This window comes from Durio zibethinus, chromosome 2 (assembly GCF_047325235.1).
Source record: "Durio zibethinus cultivar Kanyao isolate XHJ-2024 chromosome 2, ASM4732523v1, whole genome shotgun sequence".
In the NCBI taxonomy this organism is placed as follows: Eukaryota; Viridiplantae; Streptophyta; class Magnoliopsida; order Malvales; family Malvaceae; genus Durio; species Durio zibethinus.
Window position 1 is genome coordinate 3926482 of NC_143163.1, and position 17051 is coordinate 3943532.

A 17051-nucleotide genomic window follows, 5' to 3' on the forward strand; every position below is an offset into this window, starting at 1 on the left:
AAAAATATCAAAAGAAATTTTCTTAGCTTTTAGATGATTTTATGTACTTAAAATAGTTTGAAAAAAGAAATTAAACTTAAATAATATAGTAGAAAAAAAATAAAGCTAGTCAAATAAGTAGAGAGCTGCATGCCAGTAGTAATGGTCAATCATTTTTTACCCCAACTCATTATGTGTTATAAATGCTTGTAGAGTAGATATTTGGCAAAAACAACTTTGCTAAGCTTGGATTTTTCAGCAACCCAAAACTTAGCCAATTGAATATTTTTGTTAGGTTTCTGTTCATGAAGCCATGAAATATTTGCAAACCAAGATTCACAATTTGGATTTACTTTCATGTTTTCTTCTCCCTTGTTTTCTTATGCTTTTGGACTAGTAGAGCTGGCTCTTTAAACCAAAGAACTCATCTGTTTTCTCTACCACTACTCCTCTTCTTGTCTTTTAATTCCATTGCTAAGCAGGGATTAATTGAGAGAATCTTATTATTCTTTGACCACCCAAATATTCACTTAGATTGAAGAATATTATATAACAAGGAAAACATCATCTATAATCAAACTGATTAAAATACCCTCTACCTTCTTGGAATGTACATAACTAAATTTTTAATTCATGTCTTTCGAGAGTTACCTATTTGTAGGTTTGATCTAATTTTATATTAGGTTTTTCAGTTATGTATTGATTTATTAGTTGGTTTATTTGTATAATTTAATTCAATGATTTCTTATATGAATGTAGTATTTTATCATGATTATAATTTTTTTATATTTTTAACTTTATCATAAAGGATTTCAAGTTTTTTCCTTGATCATTTGTTACTAGCAATTCAATTTTTAAATCGAACAATTTAACACATGATGCATTTTTATTTTTTAAAAACTTATACCTTTAATTTCACGTAATTATTAAAGAATTGCTACATACAATTTAAACATGCAACATGACTTAACCCTTTTAGACCTAAAAGACTCCATATCTCATGACTAAAAAGAAACTTTACTATCTTTAAGCTTTTAGCCTACTGGTTAAAAACATTTGAGAGAATATCAAGAGCCTGATTTCGAATCAGGCTTCCCCTTTTTTGTACTAGGATTTTATTTTCTTGATGTAATAAAAAAAACTTTATTATATGAAAATGGACACTTTTAGGGGAACATATGGAGAAATGGTAGATCATGCTATCTTTATTCATTGACCATTTGCTTCATAATGAACGGGTTTATATATATTTGATGAATCAAAGTGATCGATTTATTAACAAAAAAACGTGGTCAATTATAAATTAATTTTGATAAATAGATTTTCAATTTTAATGCTTCAATATACATTTATATATATATATATATATATATGTATATTCTTGGCTTATAACCAAAATGATTTCACAGTTGTATGGTATGGTAATTACTGTAGTAAACATGTTTCAAAAGAGGATGATAATAGCAAGGCCAAGGAGCAAAACGTGGTATATTTTTAGAATGATTGAATATTATATGTCCATCCATCCAAACTCTAATCATGATCTCGAGGAATCAGATATACATGCCACCATTCACCAATCAATTTTGGAAGTCTTGAGAGAATGCATGGAACCATATTCTACAACAAATTCTTTGCACACCTCCATGAAAAAAATGGAATATTATTGATTAAATTTGTCAGCAACCGTATGATTTATTAGTAAAATATTAAAATTTTAATTTCAATGATCAAATTTTAATTTTTGATAACCTTAGATAAAAAAAAAAAAAAAAGAAAACTAATGAACTTCATGGGTTTTGTTTTTCAAGTCGAAACTCATGATAATTTTGAACCAAAATTGATCAAAAAGTTTTTCACTTATTAATCTATATATCTTTGAGAAAACAAAACGGGAAGTGAGTTTGAAAAGGGATAGACATTTCAATCCTTGTCTCAAGACTCACCAATATGACACATAAAACAATCAATCTTTCTTCAAAGTTTGGATAAAATTTGAAGCGTAACAATGTATACTTTATCTTTATTCATAATTCGACGTTGTAAAAACGAAAAAAAAAAAAAACTCTCAGATCAATATGATTAAACTTTCTTATCTTTAGATCTTGTTTGGAACAAATTTTTTGTTCAAGCAATCTTACAAACTCACTTTTCCATATAAATTTGATATATTTAACATTTTATTTTCAAAATGCTTTCTACAAAGATCAAATAATTTTTTTTTTACTAATTGAGCGATTTCGTTCTCGGTATGAACACAATATCTCATTCTTGTTAGAAAAATTTTTTTGATAATAGAATAAAATCACTCAAAATAATTGTGGTAAATTTTTTTTTATCATTTTACCTTTCAAAGTTGCAATTAATTTTAGGAGAAATTACTTGAGTTGAATACAGTGATTTAATTTTTAATTTGTTTTCCCAAAATGGCTTGACAGTGAATATTACTAGTAGTAAATGAATTTATGTTTAATAATTAAAAAGGTGATAATAGTTGATAAAACGAAGGGCAATATTGGTAACATAAAAACCAGACACAAATAGAATCTTGGTTACAAGCAACTGACAGAACCAATGGAGATGCGAGACATCGGAGTGGATCCAATCCTGACTGCACGTTTCGGATGGAATTGAAAATTCCCAAAAAAAAAAAGAAGAAAAACTCATCAACTTAAATTTGATTATTATAAATAAAATGGGAGTGGATCCAAAAAAAATTTGTAAAGAGGGAGAGAATAATTAAAAATATTTAATTGGGTGAAAGAATTCGGTGGAGGGAGAGAGAGAGATTCTTTTTGGGGGAATCTAATGGCTGGAAAAGCTTGGCCTTTTTAGGGAAAAAAAGCGAGCATCTTTTCTCATCTTTCCTCTCCTTACAACAGCGACTGACATCTCAGGGAATATCAAAGTTGGGTCCCAAACATCTAAAAGATTCCTTATCTCTATGCTTCAAACGAGCCCGGTTTTTGGGTTTTGGTTTTTAATTTTTTAAAATGTCGTTCTTTTTCTTTGGTTTTGACATTTTTCTTTAAGGGAAAGTGTTCAACACCAGCCAATCATGGGTAGTTTGGTGCCCATTTTCCAATCGAAGTTTCAGCTTTGAAATTGCTTCCACCCTCCAACAACTCTACTACCAACCTTTCATGAAAAACTATACCAATTACCAATAATTGTCTATAATAACGGAAATTTTGTTGATAAAATATTAAATTTTTAATTTTAATTATCAAAATTTAAATTTTAATAAATTTAAATAAAAAATACCAATTGCTTTATTATTGTATGGTATATACAAATTTATAATTTATAATATGTATAAGAGAAAAGATGTGAAACTTTTTTTAACTGATAAAATGATCGTGGTTGTTTATTACATTTTAAAATTATTTTTAATTTAATATTTATAACAAAATTAGAAAACAATTAAAAATTTTATTAGGTATTGGTTTTAATTAGCTAAGTTCTAATCCAATTGATATATTAATATTAAATTTGAAATAAAATTGTAGTCTCAATAATATTAACTAGTAATTTTTATTAATACATTTGTATTTTTTTTCTTTTTCATTTTTTATGTTGAAATTCTTTTTAATGTTTTCAATTCTTGAATTTAATATTACGTGGGAATTTGTATGTTGATAATGAATCTTATTTTTAATTTTTTAGAAATATCATATGATGATAATTAAGAATTATTTTCTTTGCAAACAATATATATTTTAAAATAAATAAAATGAAATAGTGTTAGTTAAACTATATAGTGATGGCGGTCGAGATACACCACACTTGACTTTTATATGTAAGTATTATTATTTTTTGGATGTTCAAAATATTATTTTAAAATTTGTAAATAAGCATGAAACACCCAATTTAAACCCTATGAAGTCTTTAATTTTGTAAAAATCATAGGTGGATTGGAAACCACTTTGGATAGATATGATTAAAGCATAATCAATTAGAAAATGGTTTCTTTTCCCTCTTTGTCGTGGCAACAACTGGTTTATGCTAAAACCCCAAAGATAGATTTGGGTGGTTATCGGACCTTTGAGATAAAATCAAATAAATTTAATGATTTATGTATTTATATCATATAAATATTAAAATTTATATATTTATATTATATTTTAAATAAAAATTATATATTATAATTTATGATTATATAAAAATATACATTATATTTTTTATTTTATTAAAATCATATAATTATTATTATTTTTTAAATTATATTTATATTGTATTATTATATCATATTTTAAATTATCAAATATTTAAGTTTTTGATTTTGAAATCAACAAAAAAAAAAAATCCAAACTTTTGTAATCCACCAATTAAACTAGATTAGGTATGAAAGCGGGGATTCCCTCCTCGAAACCTGAAAAATGAAAAGAGAATCTTAAACAACATAAACCCTTTTGTTATTAGTATTTTATTACTAAAATAATGGGTAAATAAATATAATACACGTGTTTGAATCTCTATGGACAAATACTACGCCTTCAAATTCCATATCGCGTGGCTTTTGTTTTGTTTCTCCCACGAACCAAATGGTCCTTGAGTGTTGACCAATCTCTCATCAAAAGTTGGAATTTTTTATTATTTTCAGTACTTTATTTCCACAATTTGATTATTTATATATTATATTTTCTTCCATTTTCCATGACTGCAATTCATTTTATGGCTTCATTTCAATGAATGATAAAATTAATTGTAGTAAAATTAAAAATATTATAAAATTTATTATAGTTATAATTAAAAAAATTATTAAAGTTGATTAAAAAATTAAAAAATTTTAATAAAAAATTTATATTAATTTTATCTTATTAAAATTGATATTTTGATTTAACTGAAAATATAATGAGTTTAACTATATGGCATTGAAAATGCAATGAAATTCAATCAAGGACTTAAAATATTTCTTAATGGTGAATTCAAATTGACCAATTCCATATGTTAGTGTTACAAACGAATTCAATTTTTTTAATGAAATTAGGCATAAGTATTACATTTATATGAAAATTTATTTATTAAAAAAATAAAATATCATATAATTAAATAAATTGTATATAAAATAAAAAAAAAATCATACAAAATGAGATTTGAAAATTAAATTTTACTATATGCTTAGACCATTTTTTCGATGATTGATAATGATTCAATTCATTCCATATGTGAATTCAACAAAGTCAATCAAAAGACATGATGTTTTGACTTGGTTTAGGATTTGAACAACCATTTTCTTCACTAACTTGTCCTTCCAATTTTTTCTTTTAGAGAAAGCTTTGCTTGAGATTAACTATTATAATCACTATTATAAGGACTTATTTTTTTATTAAATTATTATTTTAAAGACTTTTAAATCAAAATTTATTACATAAAATATATGTATATACATTGAATTTTAAGAAATAAATTGGACCATCTAAAAAGAGATAAATGTAAGCATGGAATTATATCAACACTTCACAAAATACTTTTTAGGAAAGTAATTGAATAGTTAATGGTAGTACAAGTTAATTACAATCATAAACATTAATTGAACCAGAAAGAGGTAAGTGACCTAACCAAAGTGGTAATAATTACAATAATGACTTTGGGAAATTCCATTTTCATTTCAACGGGCCTTTCATTTTCAAAACTATTGAAGAATCTTAAAAAGCCGAATGTTTAAAAAAATTGAGCTGGGAATTTCAACAAGCAAAAGGCAAGTTTGGTAAAAAAAAAAGCAGTCATTGTACTATTTGTACCATATAAGAGAGATTCCAATTCCAATTCACAACTGGCTTTGGCTCTGTCGTCTCTTGAGTTCAGCCGCCGTTAATTGGGTTTAGCATTTTCTTAGATAAAATAAAGGATTTAATGGTATAAATGATTTATGAATTATAATAATGTTTAAATTAAAAAAATTTTTAATGTAATATTTGAATTATAAATTTATTAATTAATTAACGTTATTAATTTTAAATAATGATATATAACATATAATTCTTTAAATATTAAATTAGATAATAAATTTATAATTCAAGTATTATATTAAAAATATTTAAAATTCAAATACTATATATATTAAACATTTTATTATAATTCAAAAATTATTTATAACATTAATTTTAAAATAAAATATTAATCCTAAAACAAGCAACCTATGAAAAGAATTTCAAGAACAAAATATTCACAGGAAAGGATAAAATAATAAAGTTACTAATTAATTGAACAGTAATATATCATGTTTAGGTTATGTCTCAAATTTTAATGTAATTTATAAGTATAGAAATTTCCAAATATCATTACAGTTATAAAAGTTTATTAATCTTTTTGTATATTAAAACTTACGAAAGAAATTGTAGATATTAAAATTTAAATTTTGTCTAATTGAAAATTTATTGCTCTAAAGGATGGATGAAATATGGACACCGATAAAAATTCTTTAAAAGACTATTATAATTAAAATAGAGATTTCAATTTTGTTCAAATTTAACAAAAAAATTTATTTTTTGCCCCAATAAAAAAGGATTTATATAAAAAATTTTTTTTGAAGATTGAAGGATTTATAATTCTCATTGGATAAAAAAAATGAAGATAAAAACGAATAATATAAACTTAATCTTGCTTGTTTTCGATACACATAATTATTTATATTATAATTTTTTAAAATATAAATTTGTGTTTAAATGTGAAACGATAAAACTATCCTTTAACTTATGTTAATATAATAAAATAAATTTCAATCTCAATTATAAAAACTAATAATAATTAAATTTAAAAAAATCCTAAAAATAAAAAGTGAGGAACATGGATTCTTTACTCCAACTAAATACTGTGAAAATGGAGAAAAAGTTTTTTCCTTTGTGTCTAGAATGCGGACCGGAAATACACTACCACCTCAATCCTCATATCATCTCGCTTGCATCCTTAAATATTAAAAAGTTAATTAGGCCTTAAACAATCAATTAATCGTAATTATTTTATCAAATAATTAAAGATTTTATACATGCCAACGTGACAATCATTATTAATTACGTATTAGAGTATGATATATCAGATTAATTGACGTGAAAATATGCATTTATTGAGTTTTGAAAGGAAATTACCCAATTATTAGGGAAAAAAAATTTTTTTTTTTATTTAAAAAAATAGCAAAGTAAAAGCCTTATGTTTAACTGGGGTTAAAGGGTGAGTGAACTCGGACCGATGGGCGAGTGATGGATAGGATATGCGACGACGCGAAAGTGACTTTTAAAACCAAAAAACCGCAAACAGAATCTTCGCCTTCCAAATTTCACCACTACCCTCCATGAAATCAAAATTTACTTTTCTTTAATTTTCTCTCTCTCCAAACAACAAACACTTCTCTCTCACTCTACACATACATTATTTATAAATAAATAAATAAATAAATAAATTGATAAATAAATCCCTTTACCCTCTCTATATATTCATTCACAGATCTCAGCGCTTTCCTTCCTCATTTCACCTCCGTTCCTCACAGTTTCAACAGATAAAAAAGAAAAGAAAAGAACCGAAAGGAAGGAGAAGAAAAGGGAGAAGAATTGTGAGAGAAAAAAAGAAGGAATCGAAAATGGGTTCGGTTCCACCAGAACTGAGCTTGGATTTTAGACCAACTTTTGTACCCAAAACGATCAGTAATTTTCTCAAGGAGGTTTCAATAATCGGAAACGTTTCTGACAAGGTTTCAAAACTCGATGCTTTTATCAAAGGATTGGAAGAAGAAATGAGAAAGATCGATGCTTTTAAACGTGAACTTCCTCTTTGCATGCTCCTTTTGAACGATGGTTCGTTTTTTCAATCAATTTAAATCACACATTTTTTTTCTTATTAATGGGTTCTCTTTTGATTTTTTTTTTTGAAAAAAAGCCCCAGCTCTCGATTGAGAGTTTTGATTGAAAAACGTTTATGTATTCAGCTTGGTTTTTGGTTTTTTGATCGTTTTGGTTAAAATAGTAAGTTTCTGTAACTTGGGTTTTGGTCGTTTGGAGATTCTAATCAATTTATTAAATGCAATTTTGATTTTCTGTTTGCTTGCAGCGATTGTAGCTTTGAAAGAGGAGTTAGTGCAATGTATGTCAAGAAATGTGAAACCAGTTTTAGAAGAATTTATTCCATTGAAGAACAAGAAGGAAAATAATCACAGTGAAGAAGATGGGGCGTTAATCACCACCAAAAAAGAAAAAGATTCTAACAACTGCAATAATAATAAGGACAAGAAAAATTGGATGAGTTCCGTTCAGCTTTGGAACACTGATGATGATGATTGTCGCTCCACTGATCACAAACTAGATACTAAGGTACCTCAAAATAAAGAAAAGAAGACACCACATTTAAGCCAAACAAGTGTAGTTTATAATGAAATAAATTCGCTAAAGATTGAATACTGTTTCTTGGTTTACAACAGAGAAACGATGAAGATCCATTCCAAGGACGTAAACACAGGGGAGGAGCGAGAGCGTTTATACCGTTAAAGGCAAATTTGGGTTTTGCAGTGAGGAAAAAAGAGAAAGAGGAGATACCAGGTCATGTACTAACGCTTTTGACTCCTGGAATCAAGAATTTGGAAGAGGAATCGGGTTCTACGGGATCAAGGACAAGTTGTAGCAGAGCAGTTTCTTCATCTGCCCCCAATGCTCAGTCAAATTTTCGGTCTGGACCACAGCCGCTGTCCCATCAGCAGCAGCAACAACAGCAGACTGCTAGGAAGCAAAGGAGGTGCTGGTCACCTGAGTTGCATCGCCGATTTGTCAATGCCTTGCAGCAGTTAGGAGGCTCTCAAGGTGAGGATATGAAGGTCAATTGGTAATGTACTTAGCCAGTGACGATTTGGATTTTGTTGTTCTTGGATCTTCTTTTTCTTGTACTGAGTTGGATTATTTATTGTTCTAGTAGATGAGAATTAAGAAGTTTGGTCAATGGAGGATTGGATTCGCAAGAAGCAGCACCTCTTAATAGCAATTTTCTTTTCTTTTATCACTCAATCTGATTTCTCTTTAGAGAAGGAAAGTATAGATTAGAGTCGAACACGATTTTTTTTTTTTAATCTGGCTAAGAGATATGTGTATGAATTATATATGTATAATTCGTTTGGTTTGAGATCATGGAGGATAAAAGATACTTACAGGAAACTGGAGATTCTGTAGTTTTAATCATTCTGTTGGGATCATTGAATTGCAATGTTCTTTTTCATGGCAATTAACTCTTTGATTCTTTTACTTTCAAGTTTCTAAGTCAAAGTTTTTGAATTTTTTTTGTAGCAGCCACTCCAAAGCAGATTAGGGAACTTATGCAAGTAGAAGGATTGACCAATGATGAAGTTAAGAGTCATTTGCAGGTGGGTTCTTAGATCCACTTCTTTCTTAGTAGTTTGATCTCTGGAAATGAGTGAAAAAAAGAAATGTCCAGTGTCTTACTATTTTCCAGAGATTAATGGTTTTCTGAAGTATTTTTACGGAAGAATATTGATGGGAGAATTTTCCTGTGACTTTCCAGAAATACAGACTTCACACAAGAAGACTTGCACCTTCCACAACCACCCCTGAAAATCAATCAGTCGTTGTTTTGGGGAGTGGTCTGTGGATGTCCCAAGATCAGTATGGAGATTCCTCCAATGGGAGCAGTTCCCAGTCTGGTTCTCCTCAAGGTCCTCTCCAGTTGGCCACAAACACTAGAGGGACCTCCACTACAGGAGGTGACAGCATGGAAGATGATGAAATGCAAAATCTGAGAGCTACAGCGGGAAAAGCCATATTCACAAACCTGTAAAAGATGATGTACAGAGTTTATCCACCATGAATTTTGCAGACAAAAGTATACACGGGAGGAGTTCGTGATCATAAAAATTATAATATAATATTACTATATTATACATAAAGGAGAAGGATCTTGAGAAATGAGAGAGGCTATGAAATTTTGCAGGATTAGCTTTCCTTCGATCTTGAATCGAGTTTTTGTTTTCTTCCGGAACTAGTACAAGAATTCCAACTGTGATCCATGTTTTCATGGAAGAAACATGAGCACTATTCCCATATGATAAAGCTATAGCTTCTCCATTACTTGCTTTATTACATTGAACCTATGTTTGCTAGTGCTTTCTACTACTTTGAGGTTTTAGCTTCTCCATAACTTGCTCTATCACTCTTTCCAGTCCTCTTGAAGTATTAGTTCAAGTATCTGTCCTTTTTCTCTTAAGCTGTTGAGTGATTGCTCTCATAGAGTTTCTAGAAGAGAATGATGAAGCTTGATAAATGCTTCATCTTGTTGCCAGAGACACCAAGAAGAAACCAAAAATGAAAAAAACTTACATAGGTAGCCTCTCATATTTGACAAATCCGGGGCAATTAAGCGGTAAAATAGACACATTCCATCATTAATTTTCAATAGCCGCTTTGGTTGCTCAATTTTTTTTTCAGCTTTCACAAAGAACTTTCTATTGTTAGTTGTTCTGTTCACAGATTGATGGTGTCCACCTTCATTTTCCCATGAAAAGATCCCTATCTTTTATACTAACAGAATAGCAGTCCTATAAATGACCTTGAAGATTAAGCAAAGCAAACATCATCAACCATTAAAGGTATAAAGAGGAAACGACTTTTCCTCACATTTTTCTACTGCCCCATGGGGTAGGCCAGTTGTTTAGCCCCGGGGTAGATGGAATTTAACAGGGTCTTTTCCCTAGTTCATTTTTACTATTTTTGTTTTGGAAATTACCAGTTTTTAGAATATTTGGACTTACAGTTACAGCTCCATCTGTTTTCTTTTGTTACTAATGGTTCATAGTGGTATTCTGGCAATTATTGAGCCTTTTAAGGTCATTATGATACTAATCAGGATGGGAAGAAACATTTTTTGTCATTTAAGATATTCCAAATTTTTAATGTTTAGATTGATGGGTGACAGTGCATTGGTTGTACAAGAAGACAGCAGAAGATCCGGACCTATCTTGGAAAGAAGATTTTAGGGTTCTTATTCCCTAATTTGTCTTATGGTCATGTACAATCTCAATTATTCTAAGATGCAATTTTCTTATATTTAATGAAAACTGAAAAGATAAGAGTGAGAAGCAAACAGTTGGCATATCCTTCCAGACTTAGCTCACCAAAATTCTCAGACTATCATTCCCCGATTGAACTTATTTGATAAATACAATATATTGAAAGGTTCAGATTTATTTATGCTGAACTTATCGAATTCATAAAAATTAATTTCCCACAACTTTCATTTGACCCAAGCAAGCAAAAAAGGAGCAAATTCCTTTTATCACTTGAACCAAACATATGTTCTAACACAGTTGGTTTAATTCTTTCTGTTTTCAGAAATATCAAACATGCATGCACCATTAGGCAAAACATAGGCATGATCAGCCTATCAATTCAATATATAGCTTGAACCAGCTGATGCAATTATGTGGTCTCCAAACAGGCTCTTGATTAGTCAAATTGTTCAAAACACCCAGATTATATCCTTTTACCTAAGCCAGTCATATCCCACTAAACAAACACAATCAGTTGTAATGTTTATCTGAGGAGCATGACAAAACAGTCACTCTCACAAGCAAAATAATGGAGAGAATCTTTGTAGACAAGATGTAATGAAAGGAGCCCACAATGAGAGGTCCACTTTCATAAGTAATATATATATATATATATATATATAGTGTAAATTAGTTTGATGAAAGAAGTGAATGAAAATGATGGAATCTCTCATTAAATTTCCTTTCTAAATAGGGTTAACTTAATTACATTTTGAAATCCGTAATAAGTAATCTGTTTCTTTTTAAGAGAAGAAGATAGTGAATAGTATATATGCAGCAGCTAAGCAGATTAGCTACTCACATGACAAAGATTAACAAAAATATATGCATTTGGTCCCACAAAGGAAACCATTTCTATCAAAGATTCCTCGAAAGACCAGCCATAGATTTTGATCCCTAACATGGGAATAGCATAATCACGAAAGTTTTAAATGGAAAGGAAAGTATTTGGTGAAAATTTTGATTTATATCATTTTTATAATTTTTTATTTAAATTGTGACTAAAATGACTAGATGTATGAAAAATCTTGATAAAAAATCACCGTGTTTTGCTTTTGTACTGGTTTGTGATCATCAAAGTTGAGAATATTTACTTTGTCCACGCCAGAGCAAACAACAATGAGTTCAATCATCACTGTAATCCAAAGCATTTTGTGGTGTGAGTAAAACATTTTATTAATCAAAGTTGTCGTCTAGTGAGATTTTTGTTCTCTTTTTTGGCACAGAATGGTAAACTTTTTTTTCTTTTTAAATTCTCTCAACCAAATTAAGTTCAGGAAACGAAAGAAAAACTTTGATTGTTCCCAAATCAGCCCAAACAGCAGGTATGGAGGTTAGTAGGCTGTCAGCTATCAATCACTGAAAACCCAAAATAACTTTCCAAAATAGTACTGAAATATATATTTTTTAAATGATTTGTCATGTCATAAAATAGTTGAGCGTGCAACACAACACCGTACAAGACAAACAGAATTCCATAAACTAATTGCTAGACCATTAAAAACATAAGGAGTTCCATGTCGACAGCTAAGCCCTAAGCTAGAAATCCAACCTGCCAAATTTGGGCAGAGCAGAGCCATTGACTGTTTAAGCCCTAGTGTCTGAAATCAAATTTCATCTATGTAGGCTAGTTGGGCTTCCCTGGGTTAAGCGACTCTGGAGCCCATTTTGCCTACTCTCTACCAAAATCTTTACAACAAAATTCCTGAAAATTTCTCCAATTGAGTCCAGTCTTTCATTTTAATCAAACAAAGGCACTTTTCAACAAGTGCCAAATCCTCCTGTGCAAATGGCTTAATCAGTCTCGCAAGACACGGGGTATGAGATGAGGGATTGGATGGGCAACTGGCAAAGAAAAAGCAAAGAGAGAGAAAAGTAAGGTTGGTGCTAATGGTGGCAAATTACGAACCTTAAAAAACCGGTCAAACCCCAAAAGCAACGGTCATGTCAGGTGTAAGTAATCCTCTCTCTCCGTATTTGGGCGCCAAACGTGGATTTCATTCAATATCAAACTTAACAGTTACTAAACTTCAGGAGAGAAAGAGTGATCAAATCTAAGTTTCAAAGACATTAACCAAACCAAACAAAGACACAGAGAGGGAGAACAAAACAAACAGAGAACAAAGAGATCAAAAGAAACAAAAAACATGGCACAAACAAAACCTGAGGAAAAGCCTAAAGAAGAACCCCAAGAAAACTTTCAAATGAAAGATGCCATGGCAGCAGCAAAAACAACGACCAATTGTAGTAGTGGTAGTAGCAGTGGCAGCAGCAACGGTGTAACGTTCAAATTCAATGCACATGCACCAGAATTCGTGCCAAGATCGCATACCCAAATGCCCATTTCGGGTTATTATTACCCATGTTTCCACTATCTTGGTGGTGCTGCTGGGTCTGATTGGTTCTTTGTTGGTGATCAAGAACCTGCTGCTTATTTGATCTCTAATCCTAATCTCTCAATCTCCAATTGTTCTTCCAAGAATTTGCTCACAGATGATCTCCGCCAAAAGATCATCAAACAGGTCATCTTTTATCTTTTTTTTTTATTATATCAATTGGTTTCTTGATTTGCTTAGTTTATCGATGTGATTGATCATGTTCAAGAATGATAGGATTTGCCATATCCTGTCCGTCATATTTCCTTTAACAAAATGGATCGACCCACGTAATTGATTTAGATTCTTTTGCATCTTTCTCTTGCTTATATTGCCAATTTTTCTTTCTGATTCTAGTACAAAAGGGAAGTAACAAAAGTGCATAGCCCAATTAGTGCTTAGTCAGTTTTGCTTTGTGTTTAGAAGTAGCCTGTTTGTTTGGCTTTCCAGTTTTCCAGATTTAATAAAGATTCAAATCATTTGTGCAACAAGCGCACAGTCTAATTTCTGGTTCTGGAAAAGACAAGTTCTTGAAAATTTTCTTTTAATCAAAGAGAAGCTCTTTCTACTGCTCTTCATTCATCCTCAGAACATGTTTTAAATATCATCTGAGCATAGCTTAAGATGAACTGTCGTTCCTATCACCGAAATATTCACTGTAAACTGATGAAAATGAAAGTTTGTATGCCTTTTTCTTGTGGGAATCTTTAATGAATTTCCCTAGAGTGCTAGATTTTCCACATTGCATGTGCAATGGTTATAGCCCCCATTTGTTTCCTCTATTCAGGCTGCGAAAATAGAAGTACGATCCTAATACTTTGCATAAAACAGGTGGAATACCAGTTCAGTGACATGAGTCTTCTATCGAATGAATCCTTGTCAAAGCAAATAAATAAAGATCCTGAAGGTTATGGTAAGGAAATTTCTGGTTCTAGCAGTGGTTATGATATTCAATTGAAACAGTTTTAACTGATTAGTATTGGCTGTGCTTTAGTGCCCATATCTTTTATTACTTCTACAAAGAAAATCAAGTCCCTCATCACTAACAACCAGTTGCTGGCCCAAGCACTTCGGTCCTCCTCAAAGCTTGTAAGTTCTTTAGTTTCATTATTCTTTTTGAACATACGAAAAGTAAAAGTAATCTACAGCATTCTTTAGTTTCATTGAAGTAATAGCTTTGTTCTTCTGTTGTGCCTGAAAGGTTGTGAGTGATGATGGTAAGAAGGTTAGACGTAAACACCCTTTCACTGAAAAAGAAAGAGAGGAAGTGCAGGTAAAATATGGGAAATTTCTTAAATGACATGCTGTTTTCCTTTAGTTTTTTGGTCACTTTTTGCATGATGCAACCTTAATTCCTTGTCTTTTTCTTTCAGTCTCGTACTGTTGTTGTAGAGAATTTGCCTGAAGATCATTCTCATCAAAACCTTGACAAAATTTTCAATGTCGTAGGGAGGTTGTTTTTTATCACTTCTATTTCAATTTCTAGTATGTTGTATGTCCAGAAGGGTTCTGTTGCAGCCCATACTCATAGTGTTCTGATACAGTGTGAAGAACATCCGAATATGTCATCCCCAGGAATCCAATCCTTCCCGCTCTAAAAGCGATTTTTTTATGTGTAACAAGGTATGAAGTTCAGAATCAAACCTGTATTCTTATTTAAGCCTAGAGATTATTGGACGATTTCCCTCATAATTCCTTTTTCTTTCCATTTTGTTTAAGCTACATGCACTTGTGGAGTATGATTCAACAGAGAGTGCTGAGAAAGCGGTATGTTAATGCAGTAATGCTGCTAGAACTTCCAGGTTCTAATGACTTGTTTCCATACCTTAATTCCGGTTTTCCAATGCCATTCAGAGCTTATTTATTTGCCCCCAGGTTGAGAAGTTAAATGATGAAAGGAATTGGAGAAAGGGCCTCCGAGTAAGGTTGCTGCTTAGACTCACGGTATGTCTAAACTAGATCTTCATAATATTGAGTCTTTCATATATGATCTATTTTCATGATTCAGCTTTATGAAAACCATTGACGGCTTTTATTTTGGAATGAACATACAGCCAAAATCTGTTCTGAAAACCAGAAAATCAGAATTTGATGGCATATTAGACGAGGATGATTCACCACTCACTGAAAACTCTGAAGATTCCTCTCGACCAAACAATATTGAATCAATTGAGAATAATGTAAGCATCAATGTTGTTTAACCATTTCCATTATGGTTTCTAACTATAGATCAAGAGTCATATTTGAAACCATATTTTTGTTAGACTATTGCGTTACAAGCTCACATGGAAAATTATATTCTGGCAGGCTGAGGATAATGCAGTGGGATCGAAAAAGGGGGGGGCCAAAGGCCGTGGAAAAGGCCGTGGGCGTGTTCAAAACCACAGTGGACGTAGCCTGCTTGCTGCATCTCCTCAACCAAGCAACGCAGTCCAGTGTGAGGCATCTGCGAAACAGACGTCAAAGGGCCCAAGAATGCCAGATGGAACCAGGGGCTTCACCATAGGGCGAGGCAAGCCATTAAGTTCATCTGTGGAGTAATGGATGCTACATTCTTTCCTCTTTTCCTTTTTGTCTCCAATCTTATATTAACCAACTATTATTTTGAATGGCTCTGCATATCCTGAAAGCAGGAAATGATTTAGTAGCCATGCATAGTCTGGCCTATAATATGTTATCAATAATAATTCAAGGTGTATAGTTTAGTACTGTTTCTTTTAGCTATTTGATAGCAATTTCCTCCTGGCACACCATTTTTCTGGGTTATGTTAAGTATGGGTTGGGATTCATTTTTCTGTTTTGAATTTGTAATCTATCTGAATAATGCAATTGAAAGGTTACATTTGTTTCACTCTTTCCCTATTTGTGAAGCCTGTGAATGTGAATTAGCACCATATGTGCAGGACTGTAACCCCTTATTCTAAAAAATAAAAATGGTGCATTTTCAAAGTTCAAACACGATTTAAACAGAAAAATAACATGGGATATCTGTGCATGAGATTCAATTTAAAAAATAAGAACACTACAAGGGAGTATTAATGAAAGGGTCCATAATGGAGTATTCAAAGGTTTTAAGCCATTCATGAAGTAAGTTATTATTTATAAGGATATATATTTAAGCATGAAATAACCTCACAACATGATTTACATTAATTATCTCAGTAAATTTATTAAAAAAAAAATTGATTAATTATATTGCCAACTAAGAAAGAGTGTTATGCACACATACATAATTCAATAAATATTAACATTTTCGAAAACAAATCAAATGGCCTATTAGCTCAGTTGGTTAGAGCGTCGTGCTAATAACGCGAAGGTCGCAGGTTCGAAACCTGCATGGGCCAATTGTGAATTTAATATTTTTTGTCGTTATTATATTTTTTATTGTTTTTTTCTTGAAGGAAAAGTATCTTTTGTCATCGTTATTTTTTTACTTTGTTTTTGTTTTTTCTTGAAGGAAGTTTAATATTTTATGACTTTTATTTTCCATATATTTTTACTTTGTTTTTTTTTTTTCTTGAAGGTTTGAATCAAATTCAACTTTCTTTTGTCTGTCATTTTCTCAGGTCATGGCCTTCTGATCCTGCGATTTTGCAGCAAAAAAAAAGTGGATGATGAAGCCACAAACATAAATTGTCTGATATGATGATAACATGTTC

At 30.9% G+C, this 17051-nt stretch overlaps 1 protein-coding gene, 1 non-coding gene and 1 pseudogene across 3 annotated transcripts; all 3 read left to right on the plus strand.

Moving 5' to 3' along the window:
• The first annotated feature begins 7427 nt into the window (after positions 1–7427).
• On the plus strand, positions 7428–10022 carry LOC111308271 (transcription factor HHO6-like; annotated as a pseudogene). Its single transcript, XR_016329303.1, has 5 exons — positions 7428–7769; positions 8023–8282; positions 8390–8765; positions 9243–9319; positions 9478–10022. The product of XR_016329303.1 is annotated as a transcription factor HHO6-like (transcript).
• Positions 10023–12800: 2778 nt separating this feature from the next.
• LOC111308272 (la-related protein 6C-like) lies at positions 12801–16241 on the plus strand. Its single transcript, XM_022906588.2, has 10 exons — positions 12801–13539; positions 14224–14305; positions 14387–14481; positions 14594–14665; positions 14766–14845; positions 14937–15015; positions 15112–15159; positions 15268–15336; positions 15447–15572; positions 15700–16241. Exons 1-10 carry the CDS (start codon positions 13165–13167, stop codon positions 15931–15933), a joined length of 1260 nt encoding a protein of 419 aa, XP_022762323.1. The 5' UTR covers positions 12801–13164; the 3' UTR covers positions 15934–16241.
• A 421-nt stretch (positions 16242–16662) lies between these two features.
• On the plus strand, positions 16663–16736 carry TRNAI-AAU (transfer RNA isoleucine (anticodon AAU)). Its single transcript has one exon. It is a non-coding gene; the product is annotated as a tRNA-Ile (tRNA).
• The last annotated feature ends 315 nt before the right edge of the window (positions 16737–17051 follow it).

Excerpts from the sequence above, each read along its gene's own strand:
- LOC111308272 (XM_022906588.2), top strand. The coding sequence starts at position 13,165 with ATGGCACAAACAAAACCTGAGGAAAAGCCTAAAGAAGAACCCCAAGAA. Across the intron at positions 14,666-14,765 it reads AAGAAAGAGAGGAAGTGCAG|TCTCGTACTGTTGTTGTAGA; the intron begins GTAAAATATGGG and ends TTTTTCTTTCAG. Across the intron at positions 15,160-15,267 it reads CAGAGAGTGCTGAGAAAGCG|GTTGAGAAGTTAAATGATGA; the intron begins GTATGTTAATGC and ends ATTTGCCCCCAG.